At 26.1% G+C, this 20687-nt stretch overlaps 1 protein-coding gene across 3 annotated transcripts in view; it reads left to right on the top strand.

Annotated features, from left to right (window-relative positions):
* Window positions 1-5: 5 nt before the first annotated feature.
* The window catches only part of LOC107444137 (Pyruvate carboxylase), a 42899-nt gene continuing 22217 nt past the window's right edge, over window positions 6-20687 (top strand). Inside the window, exons 1-10 of one of the 3 annotated variants that reach the window (XM_016058219.4) lie at window positions 6-523; window positions 2906-3078; window positions 3150-3334; window positions 5366-5531; window positions 6524-6669; window positions 10037-10154; window positions 12938-13044; window positions 14313-14476; window positions 15675-15837; window positions 17538-17720. In XM_016058219.4, coding sequence (XP_015913705.1) covers window positions 2940-3078; window positions 3150-3334; window positions 5366-5531; window positions 6524-6669; window positions 10037-10154; window positions 12938-13044; window positions 14313-14476; window positions 15675-15837; window positions 17538-17720 — 1371 coding nt within the window. In that variant the 5' untranslated portion in view covers window positions 6-523; window positions 2906-2939. Of the gene's footprint in view, window positions 799-2905; window positions 3079-3149; window positions 3335-5365; window positions 5532-6523; window positions 6670-10036; window positions 10155-12937; window positions 13045-14312; window positions 14477-15674; window positions 15838-17537; window positions 17721-20687 lie in introns of all 3 variants that reach the window. The other 2 variants (XM_016058220.4, XM_071183512.1) reach the window with 2 other exon arrangements.

The following is a 20687-nucleotide window of genomic DNA, read 5'->3' on the forward strand; positions in this document are numbered from 1 at the left end:
TCTCTGATGGGCAACGGACGAAAGCAGATAAATGTAGAGTTCTCATTTGTTCTTGTTTCCATGGAAACCGAGAGGACTTACTGCCAAAGTCCTTTCTTACAAGTGTTACAAAACAAGCACGTGTATTGACGATTTATAATAAGTTGTTATGAAAGAATTACGAAATAACCTGTATGTTCTCAATGACAATTATGATTCGAAAAGTTTACTACTGAATGTGTCTCTCTTTTATTTTCTCCCTGTCTAGAAATATCACTAGACAAGACTGTTATCTACAATATCCGGGGAAAATAAATAAACATTTTTAAAGAAATATTCGTTATTCACTATTTCCCTTTTCCGAATGACACACCCTCATTAATGTTTATTTCTTTAATTGATATTACACTTACATGCTAATTAGGTACATCAATTTTACTTCAATATCAATGTTTCGTCGTCACACTTTCCTTATTGATACATCTGCCTCGAAAGCTTTGTAATTATTTTCACTGAAGTGTGAAACAGTTTGCCTGGAAGAGAGGTGTTAATTTTTAATTTTATAAAGAAAATTATTTTTTATAAATTAAAGAGAAATTTGTTTAATTTATTTAAAATATTTTAATATTTGAGTATATTTTTTATAGTACTAAAATTTATTTATTTATTCAAGAGCACACATCCTTCCATATCTGAATAAATGTTTCCAGTATTATTATAAATTATTTTCATTACTTCTGATGGAGTAAAGAATTTATAAGACACTTTTTTTAATCCAAGATATTGAAACTTTCATTGTCAAGATATATAAATTTAACTGTAATTTTCTTGTTCTGTATTAATCATTATATTCATATAATCTTATTATGTTTGTACATATTGAATCTATTTGAAATAAGTAACCTTAATAAGTATAATATATAAAAGTAATTAATTTACACTTTTTATCAAGTATATTAAAAATAAGATACATGTTTCAAAAAATTTCTGCTTCATTATTTATATATTATATTTTGTATTTACTTAATTTACATTGTGACATTATACATAGTCTTTATGTAAAAGAATTTTAATATTTTTATAAATCATAAAGTGTAAAACGGCAACTCAATGTTGTAAGTATTACTTACTGTATTACATTTAGACAAAAAAAAAAAAAAAAGGGATATGATATATAAATATGCATGTATTTAAAAAAAAAAAAAAAATCTGTAATGCCTCTAAAAATAGAATAAGAGTATAAATTCTACACATCATGTTAAATAAATATTATACTAATAAAGAGAAATTAAATTAACTATTGCCTTTTTTATTTCTACTAAAAATATTGTCTTTTGAAGTCTAATTTAAATTAAATAAAATACCTGGTATTCATTTCAAGCTTCAATTTTTTTTTTGGTTAATTTTTATCCAACTCTGAAAATCAATGTTTTTTTAAATATTAATCTATAAATAATGTTATGCTTTAAATTTATATTTAACTTTTACATGACCATTTGAGTTATGTTGTTTTCTTATGTAGATTTGGATAATTGAAGTTCTAATATAGATTTGCAAATTGTCTATTAAACATGGAAAAATTTGCAATGTTTATTATATGAAAAGGAATTTTTAATAGTTTGCAAAATTTTTTTTTTTAATTTCTGTAACTTTTTATTATTGAACCTTTTAAACCTTAATTTTGTTTACCTTTGAAGCAAAATTGTTACATGTATATAGCCATTGTCAGTCAATAGTGGCTTTTATGTTTATTGGCATAATTAAATTTATCATATGGTTAGAAAATTTATAAATCTTCATTTCATTTAATTCAGATTGATTAAAAAAACAAAACAATATGTTGTAGGAAAACTGACTTTAAATCCTGTGCTAGAGTGAAGTTTAAAGTGATATTTGAGTCAACTGACTTAAAAAATACATTAATTTAAATAAATTTGTGAAGCCTTTAATTATTTTTTTAGTTGAATAAAATTATTTATTCGGCATCAAAGAATAATTCAGTTTTTATTGTTGACTTTATATAAGGTATGGAAAACTGCATACATACCTATTCATTTCATAAATTTATTGTTCTGACTAGTATATTAATATTTGAGAATACAATAAAACACTTCAAAATAATACTTTTATGATCAACAAAACTATATTTTACAGTCTTTAGTAAATACGACCGCTTTCATTTTGAGAAGACTGTGTATATAAAGAAAAAAATTTAGAAAAATTCAGAAAATATGATTTGTAAGAGTTAAATGGATACTGATTTACAGCCTCTTTGTCTCTCTTTTTTTTTTTTTTTTTTTTTTTTTTTTTTTTGTTGAATGTATTGTCTTTTGTTATATTTAAAAAAATTGATTTTTTTAAAAACTTTTGCATTTTTTAATTTCATTATAAACTTTATTCATATTATTGCAATTGTTTTACCAATTTTATTTAAGTTATTAAATTTTAAAACCTGTCAGACAGAAATTGATGGCATATAGTTTCTGCCATTTTCAACTATCACACATAAAAATATGTGGAATTTTGTAAAAGCAGATGTACTGTGCATGTGTTTTTTTTTTTTTTTTTCATTGTAGGTACAATCTTAAAATTCACTCTAAAGAATTTTTTTTTTTTAGAATCTTTGTTATGTTCTTTAATGATAATTTGTATAATTAGCTAATTACTCTGTTTAATATTTATGTGAATAAAAATAATAAGATTTTTGTTTTTATTATGGTTGTTATTTGGATTTTAAGCAAATTTTACTAGCTTGCTTTATTAACTCTCATTTTTTGTATTATAACTTATTAAAATTCAGGAAATGGCAGTATTATCTTTTGTTAAGATTTTCTTTTTTTGTACTTTTACTCCCTTATAATTTCAATTGTATTTTATTTTTAAAATAAAAAAAAATCAAATAATTATTTTGTATTTTACTTTTTAGATTACTCTTAAAAGCTATTCTATAAAACTTTAAAATGAAGCAGTTTTTGATTAGGACTTCCATAGGGAAGTCTTATCTGTGGCGTTCTCTGGTCTATCAACAGGCTAGACAAGGTCATGCTACCTCGCAAGAAGTCCATAAGCCAATCAAAAAAATTTTGGTTGCTAACCGAGGTAAAACTTAAATATTATCTCATAGGTATTGCTTTTAAATTATGTAAATTGATCTTTGTTTCTTTTAATAGGAGAAATAGCTATTCGAGTTTTTCGAGCATGCACTGAACTTGGCATACGCTCTGTTGCTATTTATTCAGAACAAGATAAAATGCATATGCATCGCCAAAAGGCTGATGAGTCTTACCTTATTGGAAAAGGATTACCTCCTGTACAAGCATATCTTAACATTCCAGAAATTATAAAAATTGCTCAGGTATTATAATTTTTTTTAATTATCAGATTTTTATAACAATTTTATTTCAAAATATAATCAAATTTTGAAATATAAAACTTTGTGACAAATTATTTTATTCAAATATTAAAAATTACATATAGTTGTAAAATTTGAAGAGGATACTTTCTTGACTGAGTGTTTGCAATATTTACCATATCTCTTCTATATGGGGTGAAAACCTCCTTTCTCTTGACAAAAAGTCAGTCTCCAGATCATAATGTACACAAATGTGCATTTCCTTCTTTAGTAAAATTTTTTTTTTAAAAGGACACTGAAGTTATGAGGAGCTGGTAAAGTGAATGCTTAGTTGATGGTGATTGATTTTTTCTATAATTATCTTTGCTCTAAGAATTCATCACCTCAATCATCTATATTATGCTTGAATTTCTTTTAACAAAATTAACAATATCAGTGATTCCGTTTACGTGCTATAGCACGTCAAATACGCCAAAAGTTGTTGATGGATTTGTTGGATGGATGGCCAAAAGTTGTTGATGGAACACCACCGATTAACTTCGGTCTGGGTAAAGGTAAAAATGAAAAAAATATATTATTTTTCTCTGTATTAACATCAAAAAGGTAAGACAATTTCATGAGCATCAAATAATATTGTTTCTTTTCATCAATGCAAATGTTTGAGTTGTATGTAATTAAAGGCCTTGATTCTTCAAATACAACTCTTTTGTTTTGCCTATCAATACTAGATGAATTTTTAAATGTGCATGTTAATTAGATGGATAAAAAAGCAGAGGATTTATCATCTATTAAACATTATAGATCATTTGTATCTTTTTCTTTAAATCTTGAAGACCTCCTTTTAATGTTCTAATATTTAAAATATTGCTTAAAATGCAATTTATTTTATTTCACATATAATTTTTTTCTTTATGAAGATTTAAAAGGTTTTGAACTTTAATGTTTAGTAAAAATAGGACAATTTAAAAATAAAATTTTTACTTTAATGTGTGTCCATTTTAAACTGGAATATATATTGACGATCGCAACGCTCGAATACGCCATCTGGGGAGAGACCGGTTTCATGCTTTTGGTCCTTCTCCCTTCCCTCTCCTCCTCTTTTCAGTTGTATAGGAATGTACTGCGATATTTTCCCTTTTCTTAATATTTTTCCTTTTTATTTAGTAAAAATATGTCTTAAAATTTCTGTGATGCTTTTCTTTAGAACTATGCTTAATGTAGTTTTCAGTTCCATATAGTTTTCCAACTTAAAAGATTTTAATCTATATGAAAATCAAGAGAGAAACTAACATATTTTCTTCCTCTATGACTCTCCTCGCGCTAATGGGGAAAGCATGTGAAGTGTTGCCATAGGTAGAGAGTTCTGCTCTTTGCCACCTGTAGCCCATTTCAATCACCAATATTTAAAAAAAAAAAAAAATTGTTCTTTATTTTTGTATTTCTTTAATTTTTTTCTTATACTGTTTTTAATTTACCCACTTCTATTAACAATTAACCAGAATTTCAAAAATTGGATCCTGAAGACCCCTGAACTATAAAATCTAGTTATAACTATGTACTGATGTACATAATAAGTAATAATAATTTTTTAAGGTAATAACTTCCAAAGATCATTATTAATATTCTTGTTAAATTCAAAGAAATTAAAAAAAGATTATAAAACTGAAAAATAAAGTTGTCTGTTCCTAAACTAAATTATTAAATAAATAATTAAAAAATTGCACTTCATATATATTCTTTAGATAAGTTTTAATATAAAATTTATTGTGGATATTTTTAAATTACACCAATCAGAAATGCATTTGGGAAGAAGCAGATGAAAAAAGTAGCGTTTAAATTAAATAGTTAAAAATTTATCTGTAAGTTAAATTGTTCTTTTTTTAAATAATAAAATTCTTCATTGGGCTGCCAATTACTATTCTAAAAATGTTTGAAAAAAAATTAGTTTGGTGGCTTTAAATTTTGAACGAAATGTATGAATTTTTCTTCTTATTTTTATTATCCTATTTCTGTTAGTTTATTCTATATTTTTAGGAAAATGGGATTGATGCTATTCATCCTGGATATGGTTTTCTATCTGAGAGAGCTGATTTTGCTCAAGCTTGTATTGCAGCTGGTATCCGTTTCATTGGACCTTCACCAGTTGTCATGGAAAAAATGGGAGATAAAGTTTCAGCTAGAAAAGTTGCAATATCAGCTGGTTTGTTGTTAAGAATACTGTATTTTGATTTTATATTTATGGTTGAATAATGTTTTTGTTGTATTTTATGATTGACTCTCGAAAATTTCATTTTCTGAGTTTCTATTTTTGAAATTATTTTGCTATTTAAAGCCAAAATTTAGTATTTAAAAAGTAGTAATTTGAAATTGTCTCTTTATTGATATAAAAATAGTAAATAAGATTCAGTTTAAAATTGTTTACTATGAATCCGTTCTTGGTATGATCCCGGTAGCAGACTTTACAGGATGAATCTGCAGTATTATCTTCATAAACCCAAATATGTCTACAACCACGATGCAGTCAGACATAAATTATTATTGTAAAAATTCAGCTTAATCTAATACACATGTGACAAAATTTGCAAATATAAAGTTCTTATACATAAAAATCTTAGGAGTTGTTTAAATTTAAGTAGAATTTCATATAATGATGTTAAAAAAAGGAATAAATCTCTACAGTTAAGCTTGTAATCAACTACAGAAAAAAATTTTTTTTACTTTTTGTTCCATCAGGTGTAATCTCAATTCATCTTTTAAATTTTTATTTGAAACAAGTTAGGAAATGCTTTAGCAAGGAGTTTTTGCAATTTTCCTCTATTTTTTTGCTTTTAAAAAATGAAATAAATGAAAAATAATCTGCAAATGCTGCAATAATCTACAGTGTCTGCTAGGGAGTTTCTGCTACTGCTGGGGGCCATTGGGTATGATGAGCCATTTTTCAAAAAATGAAGTATTCTTTTGAGTTATTTTTTTTAATAGGAATATTGTTTTAATTAATTGAAATATATTATTTATATTAATTGTAAATTATATACTTGCCTTGTTACAACTGTTCTGAAATATAATTTTCTTCTTCCTTTCTCTGTTCCAACTAACATTTTTAAAATAATGTTTTTTACTTACTTGTAAGTTTGTATAAAACTAAGTATTCCCATGTGTATTTATATAAGCAATAAATTAATTTTTTTGCAGGTGTGAAGGTTGTACCAGGTACAGATACTCCTGTTACTGATGTTAGTGAGGCATCCAATTTTGTTAAAGAACATGGACTTCCTATAATTTTAAAAGCAGCTTACGGTGGTGGCGGGCGTGGGATGCGTGTTGTTAAAAAGTTTGAGGTCAGTTGAAAAATTGTTCACTCTTAATAATAGACATTATGTATCTTTTTGCATTAAATATATTAAAATCTTTTTATTATTCAATTAATTTAAGGTGACTGTTTAAAAATCTTATCGATGGCAGAATTTTTTAAATGTTAGTTTAATGACAAGCCTTGTAGCCTTTGTTTTTTCTCCCAAGACTCATTCAAGAGTAGTTTTTTCACAAGCTTAATAAGAAAAGTATTAATTTGTTTACTTATTTTATTAATTTGCATTCAGAAGTTGCTTTACTGAATAAATTGATGCATAAAAACAAAAATGTTCAAAATTTTAAATAACATTAGATTTTCATTGTTTTTTGGTATTTTGAATATTTTTTTAAATCTTTTTAAGAGTGGCTTATATTTTTTATTGTAAGCTACCAGAAATAACATTTTACACACATATTATTTTCAAATATTCAATGCTTTTTAATCATTAATAAAAGTACAGTGGTCCCCACTTAATTGCATATCGGATAATCGAATAACCCGCATGTACACATAAAATTTAGTGGAACCAAATAATTTTATATTAAACTAATGTTAAACTTTCCCGTTTAAACGGATATTTGTTGTTTTTGTCCCCATCTAATTGCATAAAGAGGAGGTAATCAAATGAGAAAAAAAAAAAATTATTTTTGAGAACTCTTTCACCAGCTAAAATGGAATTTCTGCTGTTCAGTTATGATAATAGGTGGTCTCTTTAATAGGGACATCCTGTTCCTTAGTTGGTCTAAATAGGTGGTAAAGTTGAAAAATTAATCAAATCTTGCTGCCAGTTATACATTGAAGTAAACGAAGTTTTTTTTTTTACCTTTCTTTAAATTACTTCACTCACACATCATTAAGAATGTAAAAAAGGTACAGAAAGATTTGTTTTGTGGTCAAGACTTGTGGTTCCCACCTGATACTTTATTTGCTTTGATAAGAAAAAGTTTCCAAAACCTAACACACTAGTGTATCTTTCTCTGAAGTAGAATTATACTTACTTACTTATCCTCTATGTGTCTTTGGGCACTTAAGGCCTCTAGCATGTCCCTCCAACGCCTCCTGTCTCTAGCAATAGATCTTGCTTCCTCCCAGCCAGATATTCTACATTCTTTTAATTCGCCCAAAAACATGCGCTGGATGGTAAGTCTGAGTCTTCCTCTTGTGAAGTAGAATTATAATTGCTTAATATCAGTGAATAAATCTGAGTTAGTTGCAAGTTGAGTGCAAAAAGGAATGATTTGAATTAAGTGAAAACAATAAATCTTGGAAACAGAAAATTTCAAAAAATCCCAAACTGAAATGGTTAATATGGAATTTCTCAAGTTTCGAAGATTAAAAAAAAATAAATAAGTAAAAATAAAAATAATAAATTCTGAATGTATTTGAAAGGAATACGCAAGTCATGAAAGTCTTAACACAATTTGAGAGGGAAAATCTAATTTTGATAAATTGAGGAATTAGACGAGTATAAAACAGTCTTCAATTATAGTTTTTTCGAAAGGGAAATAATTATATTTTAGTACCTATATTTTACTTTTCATTAACATTGATTTAGTTTTATGTAACTTTAAATGACATTTATATTTTATGATACTGACACAGACAGTTTTAATTATAATTGTTTATTGATCATGAAACAGTTTATTTAATTAAGACGCTATACTATGCATTAAATACCACTAAAAAGTGAAATTTCGCAAAAATTTAGAATTTAAAATTCAATATTGCAATCCCTTCTTAATCGAATAACCCTCTTAATTGTATAACTTTGGCTGGAACCGATGGTATTCCTTTAAGTGGGGTTGACTGTACTTATAAAAAAAATTGGGTTGATTATATACTTTTTTCCTCAAATTCAAAAGTAGTTTTAGTCATTGTTAACCAGAAAAGTATTAATTTTTTTGCTTATTTATTAATTTGGATTTAAATAATACTTTTCTTTATATTATTTTCTTGAAATCTCAAATCGTTTTAGATTTTAATTTTTTTTTCATATTTGACACTTATTCTAAATTTTCAAAGGGAACAAGACATTTTTTGTAATTTTTGTCAGTTAATTTCATGGCGTTTAATATTAGATAATATAGTGGGCCACAAAAGTTCAGGATGAAGTAAAATATTTCTAAAAATTCTGAAATTTGCATATTTTTTTCCCTTTTCACTGAATGTGTAGCATTTTGATTAAAAAAATATCACAGAAAATGAAATTGCTAAAAAAATCAAAGAAGAACAAATATTCACATTTTTGCCAGATTTAACTGTCACAAAAATTATAAATATTGGCAAAATAATAAATATAGGCACAAATGACAATATTAAAAGAAATTGAATTACAAAATTTTAATAATTCCCAACAATAACCCCAAGGGTTCACAATGATAGCTGAAAATATAACAATTTTCTCACTCGGCATGTACTTACCTAATCTAGTTTCGCTTGTTTATGATGTAGTTTAAGACAAGGAATTCGGGTCATCTTGTACCTTTTGCTGTATCCAGTTTAATGAATTTGTCTATGAATGAGATCTTTTGACAGAATATGTCCCATTGTATTTATGTCACTTGTTACAATTTTAGTTAAAAGCTGATTTTTGATTTTTTTCTATTTTCTCCATAAGTTTTCTTTCTCAGTATTTCTCATCATGATTATGGTTTATAATTCTTACTACATATTGAAACCCTGCATATATCTAGTATTAAGCAATTCATTTCAACAGAGATTTCTTAAATAATCATATTTTCAAATTTTAAGTTCCAAAGTCTGAAAATTTTTTCATGTTTTAAATGCCTTGATATTATAAATAAAATTTAAAAATGACCCCAGGAATTCATAATGACTGCTGAAAGTATAACAACTTTCTAACTTGGCACTATTTACTAAAAATCTGGATTTATCTGCTCGTATCTGAACACTGTGACTTGTATTTCAGTTTTATCTGTGACTTGTGTTTCAGTCTTAAAATATATTAAGGGACAAAACATAAATTGCTTCACTTCAATATTTTGAACTTCCTTCATCCCTTTTGTTGAAGTGTCACACTTCACCTTACCTCCTTGCCATGTCATAACGATATGCCAACAGTTCTGAAACAAAACCCATGCTATTAATTATATTTCCAATTTTATTTTTAAATTTAACGTTTTTTAATGACATTTGTAAGCAAAACAACAATAATGGTCAGATGAATGTTTATTTTGAGAAAAATATCTTAGAAAAATGTAACCAAAATGTGTGATGTCACACTTTTTGGTACCCCTTTAGACAAGGTATCATTTATGAATGGCCTCTGAATAAAGTTTGTATAAGTGTGACTTTCCGTACTTTAATTTAAATAGATTTGTAAATTAATTTAGGAATTTGAAGAGCTTTTTAAGCGTGCTGTATCTGAAGCTACTTCTGCATTTGGAAATGGAGCTGTTTTTATTGAAAAGTTTATTGAAAAACCCAGACATATTGAAGTTCAACTACTTGGTATGAAACTTATCTATTTCATATGACCAAATGTTTTCATATAAGTTATTTTTTTATATATCATTGGCAGCTCTCCTAAAGCATAAATATGTCAATTAGCGAAAAATGTAGATTCATGGATTGAACATAGTGTTGACAATTTTCTGCTGCAGAAATTTTATTTCGCTTGATTTTTTAAAATTAATTATTAATTGGTACAGTACAGAACCCGTTATCCGGAAATCAGAAAACCGGAAAACCAAAAAATCGGAACGAAATTCGATACATTTTCGAGCCATTTTAAAAAACATTTTTTTTTTCCTCATAAGATTTTAGGATTTTTCTTTCTTTTCTGAAAGATGTTTACCTTACCATCATTTTGGAAATAATCATTAGTGTATTACTCCATCGTTTTTTCTTCATTTTAAGATTATTTCCAAAAAAAAATTTTTTTTAGTTGGGTTTAACAATAAAAAAAAACGGCTTTTTGTGGCGATTCAGAAAACCGGAAAAATCAGTTATCCGGAATAGCGATGGTCCCGATCGTTCCGGATAATCGGTGCCTTACTGTATTGTTAATGCTGCATTCATTAATAAAAAACAATAATTACTTAATTTAAAATTTTATTTTCTGGCTATAGCTTGTATACAGCTTGGAAAGAGTATGTTAGTGAAAAGTTCAAAATAATTATTAAAAATTTATAATTTTTTATTATATTTTATTTATAGAAAATATTCATTTGTAATAATATAAAAAAGTCATTAAATTAGATAATTATTTTATTATTAAAGCAGATTCATGCTAATAGATCATGATGAGTATATCCAATTCTACTTAAAAAATGCATTTTGTGGATTTTTAATCTACTTACATTATTTCTAAGATAAATTAAGTCAAATAAATGTATTCAATCGAATAAATATATTTAATTTAATAAATATTTATTTATCACTCTGATAAGATTAATAAATTGATGAAAGTTATAAAATGGAGCTAGAACAATTTATCCTGCTGAAAAAAAAATTATGCTTTATTTGCAAAAATATTTGGTTAGTTTACTTTCGTATAAATTTTATGTATTAAGATTTCAAATCCCTCAACATTTTACAAATATATTTTAAAATACAGTAATTTACTATAAGCCTTGATTTATAAAGATCCTGAATTTAGTGTGAAAATTTTTTAGTAAATGCTTGATTTAATGTAAGAAAGCATATATATAAAACAATATTATTACCAGCATAACTTGGACATAATGAAGACTTTTTTTTGAAATTTCTTGAAAATTATTTTATTGAAAACATGAAAAAAGTATTTGATTAATTATAGAAAATTCATATCCTTTGAATGGATTCAAAAACATTCCTTTTCTGTTTGTTTAAAAATTGTATGTTGATAAGTTATGATAAAAATCTGAAGTTCTTCATATATCTTGCCATAAACCACACATTTGTAATAAATTGCACAAGATGTTACAATGCAAAATATTGAACAGATTCTTTGCCTATGCTGTTCATGTGTCTGTACATTCTTCGTCCAACCATGGCCATGTAATTAGCCCTGTTTTTCAATGCTTTATCTTTTAACAACCATGGTAGGAAGGTCACATAACTTTAACTCTGGTCAGATGACATAAACAGTTCCTGAGCTGGTATCCCTCTCTCCCAACTTCTACATTGATTGAGGGGACTTTCAGCCACTACACATGTAATGCACACCTTGTTGCACACACATGCCAGATTTTTAATCTACTGCGAGGATCAAACTGTCAACCCCTAGCTTTCCACCAGCAGTATGAGTGATGCCAAGGGGCATATTTGGTAGAATATGCCCCTTGAGTGCTTCTTATGTCTGTGCAAGTAAATAAATAAATCTGATAATATTAAAGAAGGGGATTTAAAACACTACAATCCACATTAAAAGTTAGTTCATAGCAAAGCTTAACGTAGCCCACGGGTCTATCCTTCAAATACTAGGGAGTCATCAAGTAAGGGCAGCCCCACAACAAGAGTACTTAGCACAAGGCACGTAGTCCCGAGCCATGCTTGACAAAGATCAACTTTTATATCTTATTTATGAGATTGAATGATAAAAATAAAAAAAAAATCCATTAATATTCATTTTGTAAGAAAACAAATGCAATTGTTATCAATCACTTGCCTTTAATAAATTTTAGCAACATTTTATCAGGGTAGAATTTTTTCCGAATCTTTTTTCTAAAAAAATATTTATGAATTTGAAAAATAAAAATACAATAAGCAGTATTATTTTATTTGACTTTATAAGATTTATTTAATTTAATGTAATAAATCTACAATCCAAGCAAATTATAATAAGCAATAAAATATTTTGTTACAAATGTTACTGAGATATAGTGATCAACATACTTTTCAACATTAATGCTGACCCCAGAACAGTACATGTAATCTGCTCTACCTATTCCTTCCCTTTAAAACTTCCCTATTTTTCCCTTTAAGACTTCATTAATTCAGCAGTTGATAATTTCGTAAAAGTTGTAAAAATTCTTTATTACGAATTTGGTTAAACCAAGAATCTGTATTTTTTTGTTATAATAATTAATTTTTATCATTAATTTAGAGTATGAGCGTAATTTTTGTAATTCTGTCAATTTAAACTTTTTATATGCATTAACTCTATGATCAGCATTTTTAATTACTGTGTCTTTAGTGTGCTTATTTTTAGTCTTGTCATTTTTTTATTGCTTTAATGAGGCCCTTTGATGTATCTAATATTTATTTGTTTGTACACATTGGTAAGTAAGCTCTTATTTTTGTATTTTCAGGTGATAATTATGGAAATGTTGTTCATTTGTTTGAAAGAGATTGCTCAGTTCAAAGAAGACATCAAAAAGTGGTAGAAATTGCACCTGCTCCAAATTTCCATCCTTCGGTATATTTCATTTCTTCTCTTTGATACAAACATATTTGTTTTCTATTTTTTTTAAAGGACAAAATATTTTGAATTTGTCATTTCATTGTAAATTGTTGCACATTTTCACAGCATAATGTTATGCACATGTTACAGCTACGTTTTAATAAATCTTTTTTGCAAATTGATAATTATAAATCAATTAAACTTATCAGATTATGTGTTGAAAATTCATGATTTTTAAAACCAATTGAATATTAAGTAATTTGGTTTGATTCTTTGTAATATAAAAACAATCACTATCAAAAAATGAAATTTACTCAAATACTTAGTTCTTAAAGAAAAAAAAATTTGGACTTCAAGTTAAATTTAATAAAAAAATAAGCGGCAATTTTTTTTCTCCTCAAATTATAAATTTAATTTTAGTTTCAAGTAAGATTTCAATATATTAACAACTACATTGCAAAAATATATGTCTTGTATAACAATTTATCCGTTTTAGTTACCAAATCATGTGTGATTATCTCTCCAGCTCTTTAAATTGGGCCTTTCACAAACTTGTTTCATAGCTCTTCTTTGAGATTATTAAGTCCCCTCAAATGATATCGCTGTTTTGCATTACACGAGAATGTTCTTTTCTAAGTCCTTTTAGATAAATAAATAATGTCTATTAATTTTTATATTTTGAAAATAAAAATGATATGTTTAATAAACCATCTCAACAAAATTCTCAGATGTTGATAACTGTTATCGTGTGGAGTTTGCTGTTGAAGTTGCCAAAGTTTTGCTTATTTTTTAATTTAGATAAAATATAAAATGTAATTATAAATAGAACTAAATTTTCTAAAAACCATGCATCAGATATTTAATGAATGATAAATAAATATTTAGTGTATACTATAGATTTTGCACAAATAATGTTACCTGATGACATATTCTTGCCAATGTTAAAATAATGTACAATTTTAAAAATTGATGACCTTTTGTTGCTGAATTATTCCTAATATTTATTGATTAGTATCTCTTTCCCCCCCCCCTCTGTGTTAAGGCATCTATCTTGTTATTGCTACATCTTTAATGTTCAAATTCTAGTAGTTTTTCTAAATATATGTTTAAAATCATCTTCAGATGTAATTCAAAATGTAAAATTAATCTTATTACCGATCATAAGTTTCACTATAAAAGTAAAATAAACTGAATTATCTATATTTTTACACTGTCTTTAATATTTAAATAATATTACTCTTTTGCTCTGTGAGTTCATTTATAACTTATATTTATTGTTATAGATAAGGAAGAAAATTACAAATGATGCTGTGAGATTAGCCAAGTCAGTTGGTTATGAAAATGCCGGTACTGCTGAATTTCTTTTGGATGAAAATGGAGATCATTACTTTATAGAAGTTAATGCCAGGTTACAAGTTGAACACACTGTTAGTGAAGAGATAACTGGGTAGGTCTTTGTTAGTAAAATGAATTTTTTTTATTCATAAGAATATGCTTTTAAATGTTTAAGTGTGTTATATTGCTTTTGTCTTCCATAATAATGTACATTTTTGTCTCTGAAAAAAAGTTTTAAAGTCTGTTTTAGTTTTAAATATGCACATTATGATGTAACTATTTATGCACTTCATCAGGGGTTTCAACTCTTAATTCTGTGTAATATCTGCATGCCCTGTGAATTTTTGTATACCACTTGCGTCAAAGATCTTTAAATTCAAGTGGTATTAAATAAATGTTTAATAAATTTTTGAATATCAAAACTATAAAATGTTTATAAATATAAAGGCAATATTTATCTTAGGATAAATAGTAAAACAATTGATTAAAAACTAATATGAATGAAAATGTTATAAACTATTTGAAATAGCAACACAACGTGAAAAACACACGTGTCAAAAAACATTCAGTTTAATTAGTTTAAATGAGATTGAAATAGGTGTTTCATTGTTTAATGATATTTTTTTGAAGTTTAATATAGCTAGTTTTGGTTAGCAATAGATGATAAAATATGTTTTAACAATTAATTGGCTGAAAAAGAATTTGCTGTCTTAGAACTGGTGTTGATCATACTGATTATCTGTTTAAATTTATAGTCAATATGCTGCCAAATTCATATTTAAAATGCTGTTTTAAAGCAATGAATGGCCAAGTTTTAGAACTGTTTCTATTAATATGTTTCATGTTTAATTCCATCTGAGAGTTTTCAAATGTTACCATTTGTATTATTCATGTGATGCTAATAGTCCTAATATCTCTATTTCTTTTATTTAAAAACATTATTGCTGTGAGCTTTTTTATTGTAAAAATACATTATGTTAGGAAGGTAGATTACCAGAGTGATCACAAAATGGAGAAAAGTTAGTAATTTTTGTAAATTTGGGTTAATTTCAACTTTAATAGTGAGAAAAAGTGTTTAATGTATTGTATATGTAAATAAGACAGAACTAAAAAATTAATCATGAAATTTGTGTCGTTAGTGGCAAAAATCGGGGAAATTTGATAAAATCAGTGAGGGAATTATCTAGCTGTTGGACCACTCTAATAGTGTTTTAAAAATAATTTTAGCTTTTTCAAGAATTGTATTATTTTTATTTAGAATTTCTCTACTAATATTTGTTTAAATGGATCTATATGATATTTGTTTATAGGATTGATTTAGTTCAGTCACAAATAAAACTCAGTGAAGGCCACAGCTTAGCAAGTCTTGGAATGATTCAAGATCACATCCACATGAAAGGTTGTGCTATTCAATGTCGTGTAACTACTGAAGATCCAGCACAAAATTTTCAACCAGATACTGGAAGAATTGAGGTCAAAATTTTTTTTTCTTGGCAAAGAATTTATACTTTTTTCATAGTTTTTTTTTTTTTTAAATAAATTTTTTTTATTTTCGATTTCTATACAATATCTTTAAAAGTTACTTATTGGTATACTAGAAAAGCTTTTTAACATTATCAAAGCGTCCATTTGCAAGTTATTTATTTACCTTCACCTAAATTTAATGCATTGCTCAGCATTATTTTTAAAGAATTGCTTTATTAACATTTATTGCTGTGTTCTTAATAAAAACTATTATTTATACTAAGTATGCCATTTATGCATGCTTTCATAGTAACTATTTAATGCTTATAATTGGACTTAAATAATTGTTTTCCTTTTCCTTGTACAATAGCAAAAAACAGTTCATAAAACAGTTTTGTAAAAAGTCTAGTTTACATGCATAGAGGAAATTTTTCAAAAGATCTACAATTTTTCTGTATTTAATTCATTATTGACTAATGATGATGATTTGACTGAAATGAATAACTAAAATCTGTAATGTTATGAGCTAATTTTTACAACGACTTGAATTCATCTAAAATTAATTAAATTATATCAACTTATCAAAAAATTTATATTGCATTTTTGATATAAACTAAGCTTTTTATTTCACCTTTCATTTAGGTGGTGCTAATGACTTATCCAAAGGTTTAAAAATGTTTTATTAAGAAACGGTAATGGATAAAAAAGGAATGAAGTTTTTAATGCAATGAATATTAATATGATGTTTATAAATTATTGTTATTAAGTTTTTGTTATGGAAGCATTTATGCTTAAGAGCAAAAAAATAATAACGAAGGGAGAATAAAACAGAATATATTTTGCTTTAACTCATGAGTGCCTAAAATGTAATAAATTCTACTAATATTGTGTTTTATTGTTGCTTTAGAATAAATTCTCCAATTTGTTTATTAGGTTTACAAATGCTTTAGTGAAAAGCATTAGTGGTGTTTTATTTGTTTTGTTGTTTCGGTTGAAATACTAAGCTGTTAGAAAAGTGAATTCTGATATCTTTATTTTATGTATCAAGAAGTTGTGTGCTACAATGAAAAAATAGTTTGAAAATCGTTGAGTGAATGAAAAGAAATTTTTTTTCCAGCCTTTTACAATCTAATTACAATACAATTTACATAGTCCCAAAATGATATTTTAATGACTCCAATGAGAAGGAATGAAAAAATCCAATATTATTATAAATTTTAACATAGATATAAGCCTCTTCCTTGCAAGCATCTAAGTTAAAAATTAAAAGTTAATAATCAAATGAAAAATTTACACAATCTCATTTCTATATTAAAAATTAAATGTGAACTCTTGTTTTTTTGCGTAACTTAAAACATTTTTGATATCTAAATCGTTATTAGAAAATGAATGGAATAGCTGGCTATAAATTTCAAAATATTACACATTTTCAAAACTATTCAGATAAATATTTAGGAACCCAAAAGTTAAAAGAATTAAAATTTAAACTGGCATTTGCTAGTTACATTATAACACTAGTAGATTTAGTTGTTTCTTATTTAGTTATTTTTAATTTAAATTTAATCAGTATTTCAGACATTGTGTATGCACAAATTAATTTATCTAATTATGCATTTCTTAGTCATGCTTTTATCATTACTACTAATATTTTAAAGTTCGATATTTATTTTCTAAATTGTCAGCAATACACATAGTTTCTTACACTTCAGGTGTTCCGTAGCGGAGAAGGTTTTGGAATTCGCCTTGATGGTGCATCTGCATTTGCTGGTGCTGTTATATCTCCTTATTATGATTCCCTTTTAGTTAAAGTTATTGCTCATGCTCGTGATCTCGCTGCCACTTCTTCCAAAATGAGCAGAGCTCTTAGAGAGTTTCGTATTAGAGGAGTAAAAGTAAGCCTTTATAATACTTTATTTTTAAACTTTATTAGACTTATGTAATTTTTATAAAATTGGCAGTTTAATAACTTAGTTACTAATAGCACTGTAGTTTTGTAAAACTTCCCTACCACATTCTGTGTGATATTTCCCTCTCCTAAATCGAAGCATCATTAGTTCCATCTGATTTTGTTTTTGAAAAAAAAATTGTTTTTAAATTTTCAAGCATTGAGAATTGGACGGTCAGTTACTGTTTTTTCTACCAGGCAGATAGCGCTGTTTTTCGGCATTCAGTTTGCAGACCTGCCTCTAAGTGAGTTATCCATTTTTGTTGATGTCACAGGATTTTAAGCATTGGCTCTCAGAACGTTTTGTTAAATTGTAGTTTTGTTTGAGCACGTCTATTCCGAATCAGAGTTAAACTTCTTCTACAAAACAGTTTAAATATTTTATGAAGTAAAAATCAAAACTTCAGTTATAATAAATTCAGTTATTTCTGAATGAATTTTACGATAGAATCTTTAACTTTGATTCATTGCTTTAAGGATGATTCAGTCGTTCTAAATCAAGTTAAGTTTCCTTCAGTTTTCAGAAAACTACATAAAATGTTTTATACTGTACAACTGACTGTACTTCTATTTAATTATTGAATAAGAATAGTCTTATTTTAGCCATTTCCATATTCCAATTAAAAATTTATATTCCCTCTTCACCTTTTTTTAAATTATATTTACTTTGCAATTTATATTTTTTAATTTGCTTGTATAGCTGTGTATTTTTTTTTACTACCATTCTATCCTCTGTAATACATTTTCCTTCTTAAATCAAAGACCTCATATCTTTCCCTCTACTTAACTTCAAAGATGACAGGAATTTCTGCATTTTGCCACAATTGTTCTAGTTCAAAATGGTGTTAAACCCATGAAAATTTTTCCCCAATCTTTTGGATACTGCATAAAAGTTTCTGTACTGTATTTTTGACATTAGTTACTGGCAGGGTTCGTCGATTTAAATCAGCTTGATTCAAATCACAATTTAAATCATGATTTAAATCAAATGATTTTTTAAAAAAAATCATTGATTTAAATCAACTGATTTTTTTTAATATATATATTGATTTTAAAAGTTAAAAAACTGTGTTTTAAGTTATTGATACTTTTATTGTTTTCTTTTCTTAGTTTTAAAATTTATTTTAAATAAATTGCTGTGTTAATTAATTTTAGTTAACGAAATTACTTTCTTTCTTAGTGTGTGTTGAATTCCAACACGTTTGAAATTACATTTTAAAAAATCTTTTGATTCTTGAGATTGAAAGTACACACTTAATGCTGTCTTAATATAGATTTGCATAGCTATAGAAAGTAATTAATAGACATGAATTTCGAGAAAAAAAATACAAGTAATCTTAATTAAAATTCTACCTATTGATTGAATTAGCATGGAATTAAAATCTACATTATATTTTATTGGTGGAAAATGCATATTTCTAAAGCTTGAGGTTATATTAAAAAGAAATTACCCTAATATACCAAAAAAAAAGAAAAAAAAGGCTAATGAATTCAGATATTTTTTCCTGATATGTTGTCATTCTTCTCTTTCAAAGTTTATTTGAGGCAGTAGAGTTATTAACTGGTAACTTGTGTTTTTTTCTCATAATATGTTTACAGAATCTTTGACATTATCAGATTTTCTATAAAGAAATTTTGTGAAAAAAAATTCCAATGAGTGCATAGATTTTTTTAAAATTTTTTTTAGCTGATCTATTTTGATATAGTATTAAAAAGGAATATTTTAATATAAAAATATATAGATTAAATATTTATTTATTTTTTGATGAATGACTACATTTATAAACACAATCTCTTACATTTATTTTGTCAGATAAAAAATCAAGAGAAAAAAAACCCAATTTTAAATTAAAATTATGGTTTGCTAATTGAAACTTTAATTTAATAAATAAAGAGTCTGTCCTAGCCAAATTTGCTAATGCTTAGGGTACCTTCACAAATTCAACTTAAGGAAAAAAATACTTTTTTTTAAATTTTATTTTTGTGTTTCGTAAGAATCGAATAAATTCGTATTTTTGTGTTGATTTTTTAATATTTTTAATTTTTCACAAATTATGTCTAAATTTTCACAAAATAAATACCTCTCAGAAAAACCTAGACAGACCCCTTTCATTAAATTCTCTATTTCATCTAGTCTTCAAATTTCAATCATGTATTTGTTTCAAAATGGTTGCTATGCATTCAAAGCTATATATTCTAATGAAAAATTATATTAGTAAGTTAGAGCTTCTATAATATTGTTAATAATATTGTCTTAATATTAATTTAATTTTGATTAAACATTTATAAAGTATTTTTAATCATAAATTAAAGTTCTTACAATGTGTTTGAATAAAATAAAAGAAATCTGATTTAAATAAAAAAAATCCGATTTAAATAAAAAAAATCTGTTTTTTTTTTGTTGTTTTTTTTAAAAAAAATCACGAACCCTGGTTACTGGTTACTTTTGTTTTTCTGTAAAATAATATGAATACAGAAGTTTCTCATTGTTTTAAATACTTGAGGTTGTTTTAAAAGCATTAGTTGTTTTTCGATTTCAACGTCTTTATTGGTCTAATTTTGCACTGTGACTATTTTTGAAACCAACAGCACAACACAGGCTTTAATATTTTCTCACCTGCTGCATAAACATAAAATGTGATGTTTCAGTTCTTTTCCTTAAATTGTAACAAATCCTGATTCTCCTCTTTATCATTAGCATCAAGAGTTACCTTTTCTTCTTTCAAAAATAAATAATTGTAAGTTTTGTGAAGAGCCTTAAGCTACAGATGCAGGCATCTTCTAGTATAGCATCTTCCATGCAGGCATCTTCTTTTAAAAATAATCTAAATGTACATTTTTAACTCTATAAATAGTATTTGTGTTGGGACTGGTAAAACAAGACTATACATACTAGAAAACAAAAGATATAAAG

The sequence above is a fragment of the Parasteatoda tepidariorum genome, chromosome 7 (genome assembly GCF_043381705.1).
Source record: "Parasteatoda tepidariorum isolate YZ-2023 chromosome 7, CAS_Ptep_4.0, whole genome shotgun sequence".
Taxonomy (NCBI): Eukaryota; Metazoa; Arthropoda; class Arachnida; order Araneae; family Theridiidae; genus Parasteatoda; species Parasteatoda tepidariorum.